This window comes from Leucoraja erinacea, chromosome 12 (genome assembly GCF_028641065.1).
Source record: "Leucoraja erinacea ecotype New England chromosome 12, Leri_hhj_1, whole genome shotgun sequence".
Lineage (NCBI taxonomy): Eukaryota > Metazoa > Chordata > Chondrichthyes > Rajiformes > Rajidae > Leucoraja > Leucoraja erinaceus.
In genome coordinates this window covers 36,416,452-36,435,330 of record NC_073388.1, presented here as the reverse complement: position 1 = coordinate 36,435,330, position 18,879 = coordinate 36,416,452, and the positions used below count along the sequence as shown (strand labels likewise).

The 18,879-nt window shown below is 43.6% G+C and overlaps 1 protein-coding gene across 4 annotated transcripts in view; it reads right to left on the bottom strand.

Annotated features, from left to right (window-relative positions):
- Window positions 1-18,879, bottom strand: part of lrch2 (leucine-rich repeats and calponin homology (CH) domain containing 2) — a 105,471-nt gene that overhangs the window by 57,952 nt on the left and 28,640 nt on the right. For all 4 annotated transcript variants that reach the window (XM_055643929.1, XM_055643930.1, XM_055643931.1 and 1 more), the window contains exons 2-7: window positions 12,768-12,912; window positions 8,710-8,836; window positions 6,496-6,601; window positions 6,242-6,378; window positions 5,973-6,103; window positions 239-326 (exon numbers count right to left, since the gene is read on the bottom strand). In XM_055643929.1, the coding sequence (XP_055499904.1) occupies window positions 239-326; window positions 5,973-6,103; window positions 6,242-6,378; window positions 6,496-6,601; window positions 8,710-8,836; window positions 12,768-12,912 (734 nt within the window). The remainder of the gene's footprint in view (window positions 1-238; window positions 327-5,972; window positions 6,104-6,241; window positions 6,379-6,495; window positions 6,602-8,709; window positions 8,837-12,767; window positions 12,913-18,879) is intronic.

Genomic DNA, 18,879 nt, shown 5'->3' with positions numbered 1-18,879 from the left:
AAGAATGCATTCATCCAAAGGACCACAACAGTTCAAGGGGGTAACTCACCATGAACTAGGGATTTTCAGTTAATTTGGAGTCTAAAGTAGAGTGCAAAGATTTGCAGCCACGTGAAAAGCATCTTTTCTGCATAAACATAATGAACTAAAACTAGAGCTAATCAAATGATAATTAGTGCTTTCATAACGTTGTTGACAGTTTACATCTATTACTGCAAAATAAATTAATGCAACTTACTTCAGTTGTAGACAATCGTTTATCACCATTGTCACTACCAATGCCCGAATCAGGACCATGGTTTTTAACTGGATAAAAGTCTTCCATGCTGGAAAGTAAATTAAAGATTATTTAACAGAATTAAGTGAAAAGGGAAAATCATCCTTTTACTTAATTTACAACTTTTTTCGTATAATCTAAACTTAATAATTACACTATCTTTGTAATTAATTGAATACATCCATAGTGTGAACCTTTTTCCAAATGTTGGTAAATTCCACACCAGTCAACAGTTCTGAGCATGAAGTGAGTTACTTGAATTTATTGCTGCAGATTTTGGGGCAAACTGGCAGTTATCCAAATAGTGGCAATAGTTGTGAGATTTCCATAAAAATGTGCAAGGTCAAATGTTGTTACCAACTGCGATTCCACTGCTCTTCAGCCCATGTTCCCTAGGCTCAGCCAACCTTAAGGGTTTCCCACCAGAACCAGCTTGAACCACATAAGGAATTTGAAAGGAACAAAATAAAGGAACAATTTGAAAGGAACAAAATAAAAACTTTTTGAAAGACATGTTTAGAAATATGTTAAATGTTTAAATGTTAATATTTTAATGGGTATTTTAATAGTTTGTATAAATTTTAATACATTCAGCCTCTGATTATCATAAATGTTAGAATATTTTTACATTTTAAAACTATTTAAATGGGAGGGCCTGCAAACCAGCAATAAGTAGAGGTGTCATAGTAATATAGCATGGAAACAGGCCCTTCAGCTCAGCTTGTCCATGTCAGCCAAGGTGTCCCATCTACCCTAGTCCCACCTACCCATGTTTGGCCCATATCCCTCTAAACCTTTACTATCCACGTGCCTGTCCAAATGTCTTTTAAATGTAATAATTTTTAACTATCTCCTCTGGCAGCTCATTCCATATACCCAGCACCTTCTGTGAAAATGTTGCCCCTCAGATTCATATTAAACCTTTCCTCTCACCTTAAACCTGTGTCCTTCGGTTCGTCTGGGTAAAAGACTGTATCTACCCTACCCCCATCCTGATCTTATACATCCCAAAGATTACCTCTCATCCTCCTACGCTCTAAGGAATATAGCCCTAGGCTGCCCAACCTCTCCCTATAGCTCAGGCCCACAAGTCCTGGCAACATCTTCATAAATCTTCTCTGTACTCTTTGATTACTCACTGCGGAACTGAGAATCTGCACGGAGGGGGAAGTCTGGTGAGCCCTTGAAAATTGGTAATCGGAGAGGAGGATGGAGGGAGCAAGCAACAGTAGCAGACACTGATCATAGGCCCGGAAAGAAGAACCGGAGGAGGGGGGGGGGGGGGGGGGGGGGGGGGTCTTACATTCCGCGCCTTTTAGATCGGCTGAGGGTTCTCTGGGGAACAAGGGCTGAAGAGGAGAGGACGACAGTTTGTGGGATGATCAGAATGGAGGCAAGGGCTGCAGCTTGGACTATAAAATGGCACCTCTTATATATAGATTCAGTGGGCTGTACTGTACATGCTGTACTAACTGGGTAATGGTGCATATGTAGTGATAGTCTTGTGGATCTGTATGCAAAAATAGTATATTATTTTACCTTGATACATGTGATAATAAAGAAACCATTGAACTGTAACACAACATCTGCAACTTCTAGACTTAAAACCTTGACTTGTGTGTGAAAAGCCTTCTTGACCACCTTATTTCCCTGTGACTCAGCTTTCAATGAGTTATGTACTTCAACTCCGAAAGCCCTTTGCTCTGCAGCACTCCCCTGCCATTTACTGTGAAGGTCTCGCCTTGGTTAGGTTTATCAAAATGCAACATCTCACAATTATCTGCATTAAACTTAATTAACCATTCCTCTGCTCACTTGCCCAACTGATCAAGATCCTGCTGAAATTTTTGATAACTACCTTTGCTATCTACAATCTCAACCACTTTAGTGTTATTTGCATACTTACTAATCATGACTTGTTCATCCTCATCCAAATCGTTGACCTAAACCACGCACCACTGGGCCCAGCACTAATCCTTGAGGCACCACCATCAGTCACAGGCGTCCAGCCCGACAAATAACTATTCACCATCACCATCTGCTTCCTTCTATGAACCCAATTTTCTATCCAATAGACTAGCTATCCTTTGATCCTATGTGATCTAACCTTCCTACCTTGCAGAGCTTTGGCAAATGCCTTGCTGAAATCCAGACATCTATAGGTCTGCCCACATCAATTTTTTTGGTTACATCTTCAAAAAACTCAGATTAATGGGAAACGATCTCCTAAGTAGAAAACGATGCTGACTATCCCTAATCAGCCCAAGTCTATCTGAATCCATGTATATCTTATCCCTCAGAACATTCTCTCGTAACTTTCCGACAAGAGATATTAAGACTCATCGGCCTATACTCAAAGGCTTTTCATTGCAGCCCTTCTTAAATAAATGCACAACATTTGCAACCCTCCCGGCACCTCACCTGTGTTTAATTATACAGGTGCACAACCTTTTATCCGGTGTTCCAGAAACCGAAAAGCTCCGAAAACCGGCCATTTTTTCCAGATGTCGTCTGCGCACCAAAGCTCGCATTTGGCGCCAAACCTGACCCAAAACGACCCACGGTCAACCCAGGTCTGTACTACTGTAGCGGCTGCCTCCTCCCTGGAGACCGGGAGACGCTTAAACATCTGTAAATCATTGCTTAAATGTTAGTCAGTTAGTTTGGAGGGCTTTTATGTGAAGGGGGGTGAAGGGGTAAACTTTAATTCTTAGTCCCCTACCTGGTCGGAGAGGCGGGGAGCGGTCAATGCCTTACCGGGTCGCTGTGCAGTAAGCTCCGCAGCGCTGTGGCCGGTGGGGCCGCGGGCGGCGCCGGTTGTAGCTCCGACCCCGGCAACTCTACCCCAGGCTGCGAGGCGCTCCAAATCCAGCGCGGCCCGCGGCCGGACGCCCCAGCTCCGCGAATGTCGGGAGTCGGCGGCGTCGCAGCGCTGGGATACCAGCGGGAAGCGGGCAATGCCTTACCGGGTCGCCGTGCGGCAAGCTCCGGAGCGCTGTGGCCGCCGACACACAACATCGCGGAGCGTCGCTGGATTTGGAGCCGCGCAGCCAGGGGTAGAGTTGCCGGGGTCGGAGCTCCAACCGGCGCCGCCCGCGGCCGGACGGAGCCCCCAGCTCCGCGGCTCCAAATCCAGCGACGCTCCGCGAATGTTGGAAGAAGGCGGCCACAGCGCTCCGGAGCTTGCCGCACGGCGACCCGGTAAGGCATTGCTCGCTCCCCGCTGGTATCCCAGCGCTGCGACGCCGCCGACTCCCGACATTCTCGGAGCTGGGACGTCCGGCCGCGGGCCGCGCTGGATTTGGAGCACCTCGCAGCCAGGGGTAGAGTTGCCGGGGTCGGAGCTACAACCGGCGCCGCCCGCGGCCGGACGGAGCCCCCAGCTCCGCGAGGTTGGGAGTCGCCGACCAGGTAGGTAGGGGACTAAGAATTAAAGTTTCCCCCTTCACCCCTACACCACCACCACCACATAAAATCCCTCCAAACTAACTGACTAACATTTATGCAATGATTCTCCCGGTCTCCGGGGAGGAGGCAGCTGCTCCAGACTTTTCAAGCCGCCCGCGCTACCTACCTAATCTACGCTAAAAATCTTCCATTCTGAAATCCGAAAATGTCCGAAATCCGACAAGTGTCTGGTCCCAAGGCTTTCGGATAAAAGGTTGTGCACCTGTAGCTCTTAAATCTCAGCCAGGGAACCTGCAATTTCTTCTCTAGCTTCCCATATTGTCCTCAGTTATATCTGATCATGCCTGAGAGATTTGTCTACCTTCAGATGCATTAGGTTGTTCAGCACCTCCTCGTCTGTACTCAAGTTCCCCAAGATCCCCAATCTTCACGTCTTTCTCCACGGTATAAAACAAATGAGAAATACTCTAGAGGACCTTGCCTATTTCCTGCAGCTCCACAGATATGACCACTGAGTTTCTGAGTGGCCTCTATTCTCTCTCTGGTTACCTTTTTACCCCCTCAGGGATGTATTGCTGAGGCTCTCAAAGGTGCTGGTAAGGCTGCATTTGGAATATTGTGGGCAATTTTGGGCACCATATCTAAGGAAGCAGAGAAGTGCGAGGTGTTGCATTTGCGGTGTTGAACAAGGACAGTACCTACACAGTAAATGGTAGGCTTCTGGGTGGTGTTATAGAGTAGAGGGATCTAGGAGTGCAGGTTCACGGTTCCTTGAAGGTCGAGTCACAGGTAGATAAGGTGGTCAAAAAGACTTTTGACATGGCCTTCATCAATCAGACTATCGAGTACAGACGTTGGGAGGTCATATTGCAGTTGTATAAGACGTTGGTGAGACCGCATTTAGAATATTGTGTTCAGTTCTGGGCACCATGTTATAGGAACGATATTGTCAAGCTTGAAAGCATTCAGAAAAGATTTACGAAGATGTTGCTAGGACTAGGTGTGAGCTACAGGGAGAGTAGGCTGGGTCTCCCTTCCTTGGAGTGCAGGAGGATGAGGGGGGTTCTTATAGAGGTGTACAAAATCATTAGGGGAATAGATCAGGTATATGCAGAGACTCTTTTGCCCAGAGTAGGGGAATCAAGGACCAGAGGACATAGGTTCAAGGTGAAGGGGAAAAGATTTAATAGGAATCGGAGGGGTTAACATTTTCACACAAAGGGTGGGTAGGTGCATGGAACAAGCTGCCAGAGTACATGGATAGGACAGGTTTGGAGGGATTTGGACCAAGTGCAGGCAAGTGGGACTACTGTAGCTGGAACAATGTTGGCCAGTGTGGGTTAGATGGGCCGAAGGGCCTGTTTCCACACTGTATCACTCTATGAATCTATCACTACCCTGGAGGTCCAGAATTTTAGCCTTTTACACAACTTCCTAAACAAAATTTGCAGCACCTCATTCCTTTTCCTACCGATGATGTCATTTATTTAGAAAAGGTACATTAATACAGTGAGTTTTCAAAACTTAATTAAACATTATCAACTCAAAATGCAGAGAGCATATTACAGAGATTTCCTAGTGTGGGATGTAGTTGAAGACAACATTTGGAATTGTACAATGCTGTTGTTAAGAGTTGGTGGTTATAATTCTTTCAAGAGTGAAGTTGCCAATGAAATCGGTGATCAGAAATGTAGTCAGAATATTGATGTATACAACACAGCCTATTTAGTTAATGCATTTAGCAGAAACCCAAATGCAGGATTTCAGTGCTACTTTTCTGGTGATTTGAACCTGTCCACATGCTTAGCTGGCTTATTTTGTTGGCATGTGTAATGCAATAGTATTATGCAACAGTTCTTGTAGAAGTAACTGAGACGGGACTGGATGAATCAGTGAAGTTTTTATTGCACCACACCATTTTTAATGTCATTATGCATTTTTATGGTCTTAATTGCTGAATGATAGCTGAATCATCTTCATCTACACTAGATTTCCAAATGTTTTGGCTGTTCAACTGTTTTTTTTAAGCCATAAAATAATTTCTCTTCTCCATAGTCCTTCAAAAATGGACTTGGTTGAAATTTAAAACAATCCTGAACATGAATTGTGGAAATTGTTATCTTGGTATTCCTTACAGCTAACAACTATTGCTCATTTGCTTGAGGACTCTTTGCTTTTTCACACATAGGCAAAATTAGTAGAAAATGTCAAGTCAATTTTAAAAGTCAGTTTCACAACAATTTGTTTCCATACAACAACACCACTTTATATCAAATACAAAACTAACCTATCTGTAAGGGCTTGAGGATGTGATCTCTTATCCAAAGAAGGAAGATCCAAAGAATCTGGCTTCTTGTCTATGCGACATGATTGGATATTCAGGAACTTGAATATATGTACTTTACCTTTGATACAAATCTGCAAAAAATTAAGTTTATTTTTAAGGAACTCAATGCATTATGTTAACTAATGAATTATATTTAAATATCATACAATGAAAAGGTTTGTTCCAAAACAAACTGATATTACACAACTCTGAACATATCTTATACAAACCTGAGCTGGAGGAGATTGCATTGGGTTGTTATCTAATATTATAACCTGAAGACATTTGAGCTTTCTAAAACTGATGGGTATTTTGGTCACTTTATTGCAGGAAAAGTCTAATTTTACAAGAGGAAGCTCTGCTAATTCTGAAAAAAAAAAGAAAAAGAATTATATCAATATGCAGATTAATAAATGTTTCAAAATCATCAAAAGACACAGTTGTCCTCTAAAGGAAAGTAAAATGCACAGATATTTGTTTTAACCTTCAGGTAATACATGCAGATGATTTCTCCTAATATTCAATTCTCTGAGTGACTGAAGCTTTTCCATCTGGTGAGGAAGGATTTGAATCTCATTGCAGCTAACATCCTGTGAACAAAATAGAGCATATTAAATTTAAACCAAGTGTATTCATTGTTGGCTTTACACTTTCCAATCTACTCTTTACTAAGCATCCACAGCCAAAACATGACTTGCATTTTTGAAGTTGGGAATCTCTTGGAAAATGCTGGACGTACTTTGCAAAGTCAGGCAGTGTTTGTAGGGAATGTTAATATTTGTGGGCAATGACCTTCCACGAAATTGATTGGAGATCATTTGTGTATTCTGTTTATCCTTACATAGATGATTTGAAACATTTTCTGTTCAGATTTTCAGCATCAATATTTTCTTTTTGTATTAAGAATTTATTCACCCCATTCACACATTCAATATTTAAATATAAAGAACCCAGAAAATATGTCGTCCCACCCACAGAATAATCGGAAACATGTTCCAGTGTCAAATCATCAAGCAATGCATGAAACGCAGGGAGAAACTGAAATCACGGAATGGTTTCAAAATAGAGTTTTTCATCATAACTGAAGCACAGGTATCAGATAGGGTCTTCATATAATGATGGGCATTATTTGCTCCATTTAGAGGGAGAGGAGGAGGGGAGGAGGGAGGGGGGGGGCAGGGGGGGGAGAGGAGGAGGGGGGAGAGGGGAGGGGGAGAGGAGGAGGGGGGAGGGGGAGGAGGGGGGGAGAGGAGGAGGGGGGGAGGAGGAGGGGGGGAGAGGAGGAGGGGGGAGGAGAGGAGGGGGAGGGGAAGGGGGGGAAAGGAGGAGGGGGGAGAGGAGGAGGGAGAGAGCAGAGGGGGGGAGAGCAGGAGGGGGGAGAGCAGGAGGGGGGAGAGCAGGGCTCACAGCGAGCGGGCTGCGGGACCACGGCCAGCGGGACCGAGGGCGAGCGGTCTTCCGGGCTCATGGCCAATCGATAAAAAGGACTGAGAGTCGAAGGGGGGGGGGGGGGGGGTGGTGACGTCACTCGCGGCGGGTGGAAAACAGTGCAGAGCAGGCTACGCATGGAAACAGTGCACGCGGGTAGACCCAATGTGACATCATGAGCTTGTTTATTTTCTAAGTTATTTGAAATCTTTGAACATTTTGATAAATAACTCAAGAAATAAAGCTAGAAATTTTCAGGTAAGCCGATTGACTTCACGGGATAAAACTACATGAATATGTAAAAATCTTACCATCAGAGCGTTGTTTTTTACACACACGATCAGACTTTTAATAGTTATAAGATAGATACTTAAGTGCTGAAAAGGCTGGAACATGAAGACATTCGCTGCCTGTATGAACAGGTACCTAAAATCTTGCAATCTGTAATAAGACTAAACTGAATATTGCCCTTGAAGTCGTCAGATATATTCTGGAGGATTAACTTGCATATTATCTTACAAAAGCACACGACAAAAGTGCAATTTTACCATAAGGGCATGGAAGTGATTGGAGCGGGTAACCAGAGGCTGCAAATGATGGAATCTAATGGGACCAAATAAGGGAGGAGGGGTGAGCAGGTGAGATCTATGGGAAGGAGACGCAATTTTGGAGTGTGGAGGTATTGAGCAGATCGAGTGAGTGTTTAAGAAGGTGGGTGAAAGATGGTGCTGTGGGAAAGAAAGCTGTGTGAGGGAGGATTCTAGTGGATAGAGGGACTGAGGAGCAGGTTACCTGTGCAGCCATCAGTGTAGCAAAGTGAGTTGGAAAGTGATACCAGAGGAGCTTCAGATATGGAGAGATGAGTTCAGCAGAGCAAGAGCAGGGGGGAAAACAAACAGCCTGCCAGAGCTTTCCTGTTGCGAATGTTGGGTAGGAGATAGAAATGAGCATTACGGGATAAGGTTGGAAGCCAGTTTATATTTTTTTGCTGAAGGGACCAGCGAGCTTACTTTAGTGCGAACAAGGCTCTATTGTATTGTCAGGTGTAACATAGGCATGATTACTTGTACAGGCTTCTTTTTGTATTTTAATTCCTCCGATTCTTAAATTAAAAATTTATTTTTTAGTGAGCACACGAACATTAAATTTCTGGTTACCATCTCCCTGATTAGTTCAAATGTGCTTACACAAGACATTTAAACGCTCAATACATGCAAGAACAACTAATTCACTTGCAGGAATGGATACCAGGAAGCAACCCCAGACTTACCAATTCCATTAGGTCTTTGAGTTTTCCAATTTCCTCAGGTAGAGAAACTAACTTATTGTTACTCACGACTAAAACTTTAAGTGGAAGATTAAACAGGTATTTTGGCAATGTTGATAGAAGGTTTCGACTACAAAACAAAACAAGAGTTCAAAGCCAAGCAGTGCCTTAAACCTCAAAAGAAAATAAATCTGGTATAGCTGGTGAATACAGGCACTCCTCAGGCTATACAAGTGCTCAGCTGCTCAGAACTGGCTGTAAACTGTTTTTTTCTGCAAGTCAAATGAACAAATTCCTTCAAAACTAATATAAAAACCCATTGCCCCAAATAGTTGAGCCTCAGATATTACTTTGTTTTCTTTCAGTATTGCATCATCCAATTTCTATATTCAACCTTAACATATCCATTAGACTTTATGCAAATTTCCGCATAAATTTATTTGTCTAACAAAGCATATAATCGGAAAATATGCAGTTGAATTTCCACAAGTCAGGCCTTCCATAAACTGAGGAGCTCCAGCAATGTTTTAATAAAGTGAATACTCAAAACAACAAAAAACAAATCCACCTGAAAGGCTGCAACAATTTTAACATCAGAATACATTTTTGATGAATTATCCTGCATATAAATATTCTCTAGACTCCTAACAACCATGATTTATACTAGAATTTGCGAGTAAAATATTTCAGTTCCACAATTAAAGGACTATTCAGTGTATATTGCCTCATTGAAAGATGAAATTCTGGAAAGATTCGACAGATTGATGGCGCCCCACTGCTTCCTTTGATTGGAAACTTTACAACTCAGTGCCAATACCTCAGGATAAGGGTCAGTCATGTGGAACACATCAAGAGGAATTCTCTGTTTAAGAAGGAACTGAAGAGGAAGAAGTCTGAAGAAGGGTTTCAGCCCGAAACGTTGCCTATTTCCTTCGCTCCATAGATGCTGCTGCACCTGCCGAGTTTCTCCAGCATTTTTGTGTACCAAGAGGAATTCTCCCACTGATCATAAACCTATAGTCATGGAGCAATACAGTGCAGAAGCATGCCAAGCAAGTGACATCTTCACCACCCCGTCTACCTGTGTTATGTATTCATGGATCTATGCAGCTGCATCCCATGGTCTCTGTTCAACAGTACTTCTTCAGGGCCCAACTATTTACTTCGCACACTCAGGAGTTAAGAGTTTTACTTGTCATGTGTAAGAAAAAAGTAACTGAAACTTTAATTTGCAGCAGTGTAACAGGTCCGTAAACACAGCACCCATACATAACACGATAAACAAAAGAAAGTTCAATAAAATAAAGTAATCAGCCTATGTACAGGAAGGAACTGCAGATGCTGGTTAACAGAAGATAGACACAAAAAGCTGGAGTAACTCAGCGGGTCTGACAGCATCGCTGGTGATTGTTAAAGTCGAGACCCTTCCTCAGACGGAGAGTCAGGGGAAAGGGAAACAAGAGATATAGACGGTGATGTACAGATATATAATTTCCATTTCCCCTGATTCTCAGTCTGAAGAAGGGTCTCGACCCAAATGGTCATCTATTCCTTTTCTCCAGATGCTGTCTAGCCCGCTGAGTTACTCCCGCTTTTTTGTCTGTCTTCGGATTTAACCAGCATCCGTTCCTTCCTACACATAGGCTGATGACTCACCTGGATTCCAAGCCCAGTTCCAGACAGAGTATCTGAAGAAGGGTCTCGACTCAAAACATCACCATAATGTTTGGGACAAAGACCCATCATTTATTTATTTGCCTTTGTACTCCACAATTTGAGATTTGTAATAGAAACAATTAATTGTGGTTAAAGTTCACATTGTCAAATTTTATTCATTTTGGTTTCACCATGTAGAAATTATAGCAGTTTATACATAGTCCCCCCCATTTCAGGGCACCATAATGTTTGAGACACAGCAATGTCATGTAAATGAAAGTAGTCATGTTCAGTATTTTGTTGCATATCCTTTGCATGCAATGACTGCTTGAAATCTGTGATTCATGGACATCACCAGTTGCTGGGTGTCTTCTCTGGTGATGCTCTGCCAGGCCTGTAGCCATCTTTAGCTGATCTGTCGGACAGGTGTTTGGACGTTTTTCTTTACTATAGAGAGAATTTTTCTGTCATCAGCAGTGGAGATCTTCCTTGGCTTGTCAGTCCCTTTGCGATTAGTAAGCTCACCAGTGCTCTTTCTTCTTAATAATATTCAAAACAGTTCATTTTGGTAAGCCTGTTTGGCTGATGTCTCTAACAGTTTTATTCTTGTTTCTCAGTTTCATAATGGCTTCTTTGACTTTCATTGGTACAACTTTGGTCCTCATCTTGAAAAACAGCAGTAAAAGTTTCCAAAGGTGATGGTAAGACTGGAGGAAAGAATAGGTGCTGAGAGTTCTCTTATACCCGCATTAAGGAGGCAATTAAACACACCTGATCAATTACAAACGCCTTTGAAGCCATGTGTCCCAAACATTATGGTGCCGTGAAATGGGGGGACTATGTATAAACACAGCTGTAATTTCTACATGGTGAAACCAAAATGTATAAAAATATCCTATAATAAATCTGACAATGTGCACTTTAACCACATGTGATTTTTTCTATTACATATCTCAAATTGTGGAGTACAGAGGCAAATAAATAAATGATGGGTCTTTGTCCCAAACATTATGGTGGGCATTGTATCCGTGTTCACCGGAGATGCTGCCTGACCCACCGAGTCAGTTAAAATAGCACTGTTATTTTCTGTATTAACCAGCAGTTCTGATTTTCTACTTTTCCACTAGTTGTGCAATGATTACTCAGTAATCCCTTACTCAGTTATAGCGGATAATTGACAACAACAGACACCATTTCCCTCACCCTCACCCCCATGGTCCATTATAACGAGGGTTTACTGTATTACCTGCTGCTCTAGTGAATGTATTCAGTAGTTTGTGGCACAGTGGTAGAGTTGCTGCCTTACAGCCCCAATGGCCTTGGTTCGATCCTGACTGGGTGATCTGTGTGGAGTTTGCGCGTTCCCCCTGTAACTGGGTTTTCTCCAGGTACTCTGGATTCCTCCCACATTCCAGACATTCAGGCGTTTAGGTTAACTGGCTTCTGTAAATTGTCCGAAGTGTGTAGGATAGAAATAGTGTTTGGGGTTCGCTGATCAGTGTGGACTCGGTGAACCGAAGGGTCTATTTCCATGCTGTTGCTCTAAACTAAACTAATTCCTATCAGGAGATGTAATGCCTTGCAATAAGAGTGGTGCAGCTGTTGCCTACTTTGCTTTTACTAAGCAAAATAGCAAAGCTCTTTAAATTAGGAAATCCAACTAATGTATCCAATATTTCCCTTGACTAGAATTGTTCTTCATTAATCACATAAACTAATGTTATTCCAGGAGTTGTAGCAGCAGACTAGTATCTTATTGTGTTTTATATTTATCAGAACATCACTGAAATGATTCAAACTCCTACCCCATGTCTAAACAGATAAAATGCAGACATTTGACAAATAAAATGCAGACAGAGGAAATGCTGCTTGTTGAGAAGCAGTACCCTTCAAATGAAATGTCTGCTCACATCAGTGATAACAAATCTATTTGTACCTTTTCTTACATGCAACTTTTCTATATTATTTAAATTAGACTTTATTAGAGTAACATTTAAAAAAAGTCTTCAAAAGGTTTAAAGTAATCTTAATGATACACATATCTTTTTCCGAGTAAGTTTTCAGGTTGAGGGGTTGCCATACTGTTGCATATCATAAAAAAAGATTATTAAGGTAGGCAAAAATGCTGGAGAAACTCAGCCGGTGAGGCAGCATCTGTGGAGAAAAGGAATAGGCAACGTTTTGGGTCGAGACTCTTCTTCAGTTTGAAGAAGGGTCTCGACCAGAAACGTCGCTTATTCCTTTTCTCCACAGATGATGTCTCACCCGCTGAGTTTCTCCAGCATTTGTGTACACCTTCAATTTTTCCAGCATCTGCAGTTCTTTCTTAAATAAAAAAATTATTCAGGTTAATCAAATTAGTTCGTAAATTTTACAATTGCTCATCATAAAGGCTAAACACTTACCTAATATTTAGAAAAGTTAACATTTGCAGATTAACAATAGTTTCTGGAATGCATTTAATGCAATTGTGGTATAAATGTAGTGTCTCCAATGGTGCAAACAAACAAAGTTCTTGTGGAATATCAATAAATCTATTCTTTGAGAGATCTGAAAGAAAGAACAGTGGCACAATTATGTGAAATTGCACTCAATTCATATTATAGTAGTAAACTAAATACAGAAACAATCTGCAAAACAATCTTAGAATTGAATTTTAGTGATGAATTTTAAATCTCAATATTTGGTTTCTTGCAATATCATAATGCGTTAGAATTTATTGTTGAATTAATCATTTACATCACAACTTTATTTGTAAGACTGCCCAATACCTAAACACAAGATATCACAAAAAGAGGCAATATATGATAAACTATCTGAACAAATCAGATTACATCTTGCTGTAATCAAATTTTCAACAAATTATGTATAAAGTACTTAATGCAAAAAGGATACAAAAGTGCTGGAGTAACTAAGTACGTCAGGCAGCATCTCTGGAGAACATGGATAGGTGACTTTTCTGGCCGAGGCCCTTCAGCCTAATTGTTAGGTGGTGGGGGGGGGGGGGGGGGGGGGGGGGGGGAGAAGATAGTTGGAAAAGAGACAGAACAAAGTGTGGCAGGTAATACATCGACACAGGTGACTGGTGGTTTTGATAAGCAACTGGTTGGAACAAAGGCCAGAAATAAGAAAATATGTGAGACAGGCTTGAAGAATTGTGAATTGTGCAGCCACAGGGAGGAAAATAGCGGGGGGGGGGGGGGGGAGGGGAGGTCGGTTGGGGGAAGGGGTTGGGGGAAGGGTGTGAAAGGTTACCTAAATTGGAGAATTCAATGCTCACACCGTTGGGTTATAAGGATCCCGTGGAATGCGAGGTGCTGTTCCTCCTATTTGTGTATGGCCTCACTAGCAATGGAGGCAGCCCAAGACAGAAACGTCAGTGTGGGAATGGGAAGGGGAGTTTAAATCATTAGCAACCAGGAGATCCAATAGGCCTCAGCAGATCGAGCGCAAGTGCCGAGTGAATTGGTTGCCAAGTCTATGCTTGGTCATGGCGACGTACAGGAGGCTACAACGGGTACACCTCATCAATAGATTCCTCCCTCGAGCTTCACAATGTGCAAATCTTTAAACCCATCTCGCACCTTCCTTTCTAATTTCTAGCCTCTGGTCCAACCATCTGCCGATCATAAAAAATCCTCGTCTATATCGATCTATTGCCTGCCACACCTCTCCCCTTTACTAGCTTTCTTCTTCCTCCCCACAATCAGTCTGAAGGGTCTTGACCCAAAACATCATCCAGAGACATTCTCCACAGATCCTGCCTGCCCTGCTGAGTTACTCCAGCATTTTGCATCCTATTATGTATAAACCAGCATCTGCAGTTCTTCATTTCTACTGTATACAAAAGGTAGATTGCACAGCGAGACTAACAATCCAAGCAGATTAAGATCCAATGGGATGTAGAGCCAGGAATTTTGTGTAACAGGCAGAATTTGCAGAGGCTTTCAAAACTAGTACTTTGGATCGATTTATGAGGAACACTTTAGTTTAAAGATACAACGTTGAAATAGGCCCATTGACCCACTGACCATCGATCATCAGTTCTGTGTTATCCCACTTACACAGAAGGCGTAATTTACAGAAGCCAATTAACCTACAAATCTGCACGTCATTGGAATGTGGGAGGAAACTGGAGCACCCAGAAGAAAACCCACATGGTAACAGGGAGAATGTGCAAACCCCCCCCCATAGCGGTCAGGCTCAAACCAGGGTCTCTGGTGCTGTGAGGCAGCAGTGCTAGTGCTGCGCCCCTTTACCGCACTGATATTGTCAATATGGTAATTTAAACTGCAGCCTCCTTTTAAGGCCAAATCAACTAGACGTTAAAGAGACGTCTTTGAAGCATTGTACGTACTGATTTAAAAAAACCCGACAGAAGTACTAGAGTAACGTAGATATCTGTGATAAAATTCACCAATGCCTCCAGTATCCCACCACAACCTTTGGTTAAAGAGCTTTAGAGGATCAGTATGTTAAACCCAGCACATAGACTAAGTTCATAGTCTCAGGCATCAGTGATCCCTTCTCTATACTACACATGGAACAGCTAAAGCAGTAACCTCAAAGCAGTGGATCAGTGTTACTTTTGCCATGTTTGTAAAATCCCAAGCCAAGTGCATCCATGTGGAAACTTCAAGATATTTTACACATCCCAAGTATGAGCAGACAAATAATTCTTGTCACTCAAGCACAACCTCATTTCCAAGTTATTAAGCAGTTGGATTCAATGTGGGGCATTTAGGAGGCTGAAGATATGCTGTAGTGCCCATTCGATTCCAGTAAGTGGTCACACAACCATTCAAGAGATAGCAAGCGTGCAGCATATAGGTAACCATTCTGCAAAGAGAGGCAAAGCCAATGCACGTGTTTACCAGAGGGTGGCACACTCTAACTTGTTTTTGATATGTAATATCTGTCAATGCCACCTTGTGAAATAATTTGCATAGTTTGACAAACTAGACATCATAGTCAACATGGATATGGTGGGCCGAAAGGCTTGTTTCTATGTTATACAACTATATCTGCCACTGACATTTGAGCTTTTCTATGACTGACATGTGATGGCAGTAATGCTCCTAGGCATTTACAGCATGGCAAAAGCAGATTAGTAGTATTTACAGTTATGATAAAATAGGAGGGAAATAGGATGTCACTAAAGCAGGATCTATTTTACTCAAGAAACAAAATGGTGGCATTTTGTCGCTAAGATTTAAGTTTCTGCCCTGCATGCAGATCAAGCGCAGCCTGCAGTAACTGCACAGAACGACAGTGAAAGAATCCTGGGCCAGGCTGCCCCCCACATCATTGGTGCAGTGCTGGCAAAGACACCAAGCCTTAAAGGGAGAAAATAAGAAATGCAAATCTCCTGCATCCAAAGAGAATCCAAAGATATTTTATATTAAAAGGGTAATGAGACAGAGAGAATAGGTCTCCCCAGAAACCAAAGTGGTTATCTATGTGTGAAGCTACAGGAGGTGGGCAAGGCCCTCCATAAATATTTCTCCTTCATTTTTATTGCGGCGAAAGACACAATGACCAGAGAACCTGAGGCATTTAATGAAAGAGAAGCCTTGAAGACAGTCCATATAAGGCTCTGGACGTCCTAAGACGTATGATGGTTGATACGTTTCCAGAACATGATCAGATAAGAGATTGTACTTTTTTTCGCCTTCCATCACAGGGAGGAGTCACTGTGGTGGATGTTTATGTTAAAATGTGTTATGTGTGTTCCGTTGCATTTTATTGTATGACTGACTTGGCAAATGAAATTCCTCGTATGTTGCAAAGCATAGTTGGCTAATAAAGTATTGTTGTGATTGTGATAGATATCCAAGGACACTTTGGGAGTTTAGCGAAGGATCACAGTGAATAGTAGGGGCCTGGGGAGTGTTGTAGTGCCAAGGAGTATATGTACAGTTCCCCAAAAGTTGCATCACTGGTAGACAGGGTGGTGGAGGTGGCTTTTGATACATTTCTTTCCGTCAGTGCAGAAGTTGGAACATTTACAGTTATGCAGTTACAGTTATACAAGATGTTGATGAAGCTGCACTTATAGTATTCAGTTTTGGTTACCCTGGTATAGGAACTTTGCTATTAATCTGGAAAGAATGCAAAGATGTACGAGGACATTGACAGGAATAGAGGGCCCAAGTTGTAATGTTGGGCAAGCAAGGATTCTATTTCCTGGAATGCAGGATGTTGAGGGGCAGTCTTATGAGGGGAACAGATGGGGTGAATGCACAGTCTTTTCCAAGGGTAGTGGAATCGAGAACTGGAGTTCAGTGGATTAAGGTGAGAAAAGATTTAATAGGAACCTGAGGGGTAACTTTCTTCCACAGGGAGAGAGAGAGTGTAATGTCCGCTGTACGACTCTGTTGTGACTAGCACAATGAATGCAGGTCCGAGGTTGACTGTCCTCGGCTCCGAGTTTTCTTTTTGTTTTTCGGCACAGTCGCTCATGCTTCTTCTTCTTGCATGGAGAGTGGTCCCGGTGGCTTGAGTCCCTCCATTTTTACTGACACCATATAATGTCCGCTGTATGACCCTGTTGTGACTAGCACAATGAATACATCTCCGACATCTTGAAAGAAGAGTTTATTCTACAATTAACTGAAACTTCGCCCTCTATTGATGATCCCTTTTCCGGTCTCCAACGGATCCCCTCCTCTTGGAACCCCCCTCATGGACCTCCGGCTTTAGACCTTTTTATTCAAAACTGCCGGCGGGACATCAACCGCCTTAACTTCTCCACTCCCGTCTCACTCCAACCTCTCCCCGCCTGAACGTACAACCATCGACTCACTCCACAACAACCCAGACTGGGTTATCAAACCCGCCGACAAGCGAGGTGCCGTGGTAGTCTGGCACATCAATTTCAACAAAGCTGAGGCCACGCGCCAACTCTTGGGACACCTCCTCCTACTTACCCCTGGACCATGACCCCACAGACGAGCACCAGGCCATTATCACTAGCACCATCACTGACTTCATCCACTCCGGCTCCCTGCCCCCCCCCACCCCCGCAAGCCTCCAACCTCATCATTCCCAGCCCCGCACGGCCCGATTTTACCTTTTCCTAAAAATCCACAAACCTGACTGTCCTGGTTGACCCATTGTCTCTGCCTGTTCGTGCTCTACAGAACTTACTCCCACATACCTTGATTCCATCCTATCCCCCAAGGTAAAATCCTTCCCTACCCATGTTCAAGACACCTCAGACACTCACTGTCGTCTCCGGGCATTCCATTCTCTAGGCCTCCATCCCCTCATCTTCATCTTGGATGTCCTGTCATTCTACACCTCCATCCCCCACCAGGAGGGTCTCAAAGCCCTCCGGTTCTTCCTCGACCGGAGAACCAACCAATCCCCGTCTACAGATACTCTCTTCCGCCTAGCGGAACTGGTCCTTACCCTTAATAACTTCTCATTTGACTCCTCCCATTTCCTCCAAATACAAGGCCTATGGGCACGCGGATCCCATGTACGGTATGCGAACAATCCTTGTTCGAGATGTACCGGGGCCCCATCCCCGACCTCTACCTCCGCTACATCGACAATTGCTTTGGTACTACCTCCTGCACCCACACACAACTGACTGACTTCATCCGCTTCGCCACTAACTTCCATCCGGCACTCAAATACACCTGGACCATTTCCGACACTTCCCTACCATTTCCTGACCTCACTATCTCCATCGCAGGTGATAGACTTCTGACCGACATCCACTATAAACCCACTGATTACCATGGCTATCTAGACTACAATTCTTCCCACCCTGCTTCCTGTAAGGACTCCATCCCCTACTCTCAATTCCTCCATCCACGCCGCATCTGCTCCCAGGATGAGGTGTTCCACACCAGAGCATCGGAAATGTCCTCATTCTTCAGGTAACAGGGGTTCCCCTCCCCTACTATAGATAAGGCTCTCACCAGGGTCTCTTCAATACCCCGTAACACTGCTCTCTCTCCCCATCCCCTCACTCGTAACAAGGGCAGAGTCCCCCTAGTCCTCACCTTTCACCCCACTAGCCGTCACATACAACAAATAGTCCTCCGTCGTTTTCTCCACCTCCAACGTGACCCCACCACTCGCCACATCTTCCCATCTCAACCCGTCTGCTTTCCGCAAAGACCGCTCCCTCCAGAACTCCCTGGTCAATTCTTCCCTTCCCGCACCACCCCGTCCCCGGGCACTTTCCCTTGCAACCGTAAGAGATGCTACACTTGTCGCTTTACCTCCCCCCTCGACTCCATTCAAGGACCCAAGCAGTCGTTCCAAGTGCGACAGAGGTTCATCTGCATCGCCTCCAACCTCATCTATTGCATCCGCTGCTCTAGATGTCAGTTGATCTACATCGGTGAGACCAAGCGTAGGCTTGGCGATCGTTTCGCCGAGCACCTCCACTCGGTCCGCATTAACCAACCTGATCTCCCTGTGGCTCAGCACTTCAACTCCCCCCCTCCCATTCCGAATCTGACCTTTCTGTCCTGGGCCTCCTCCATGGCCAGAGTGAGC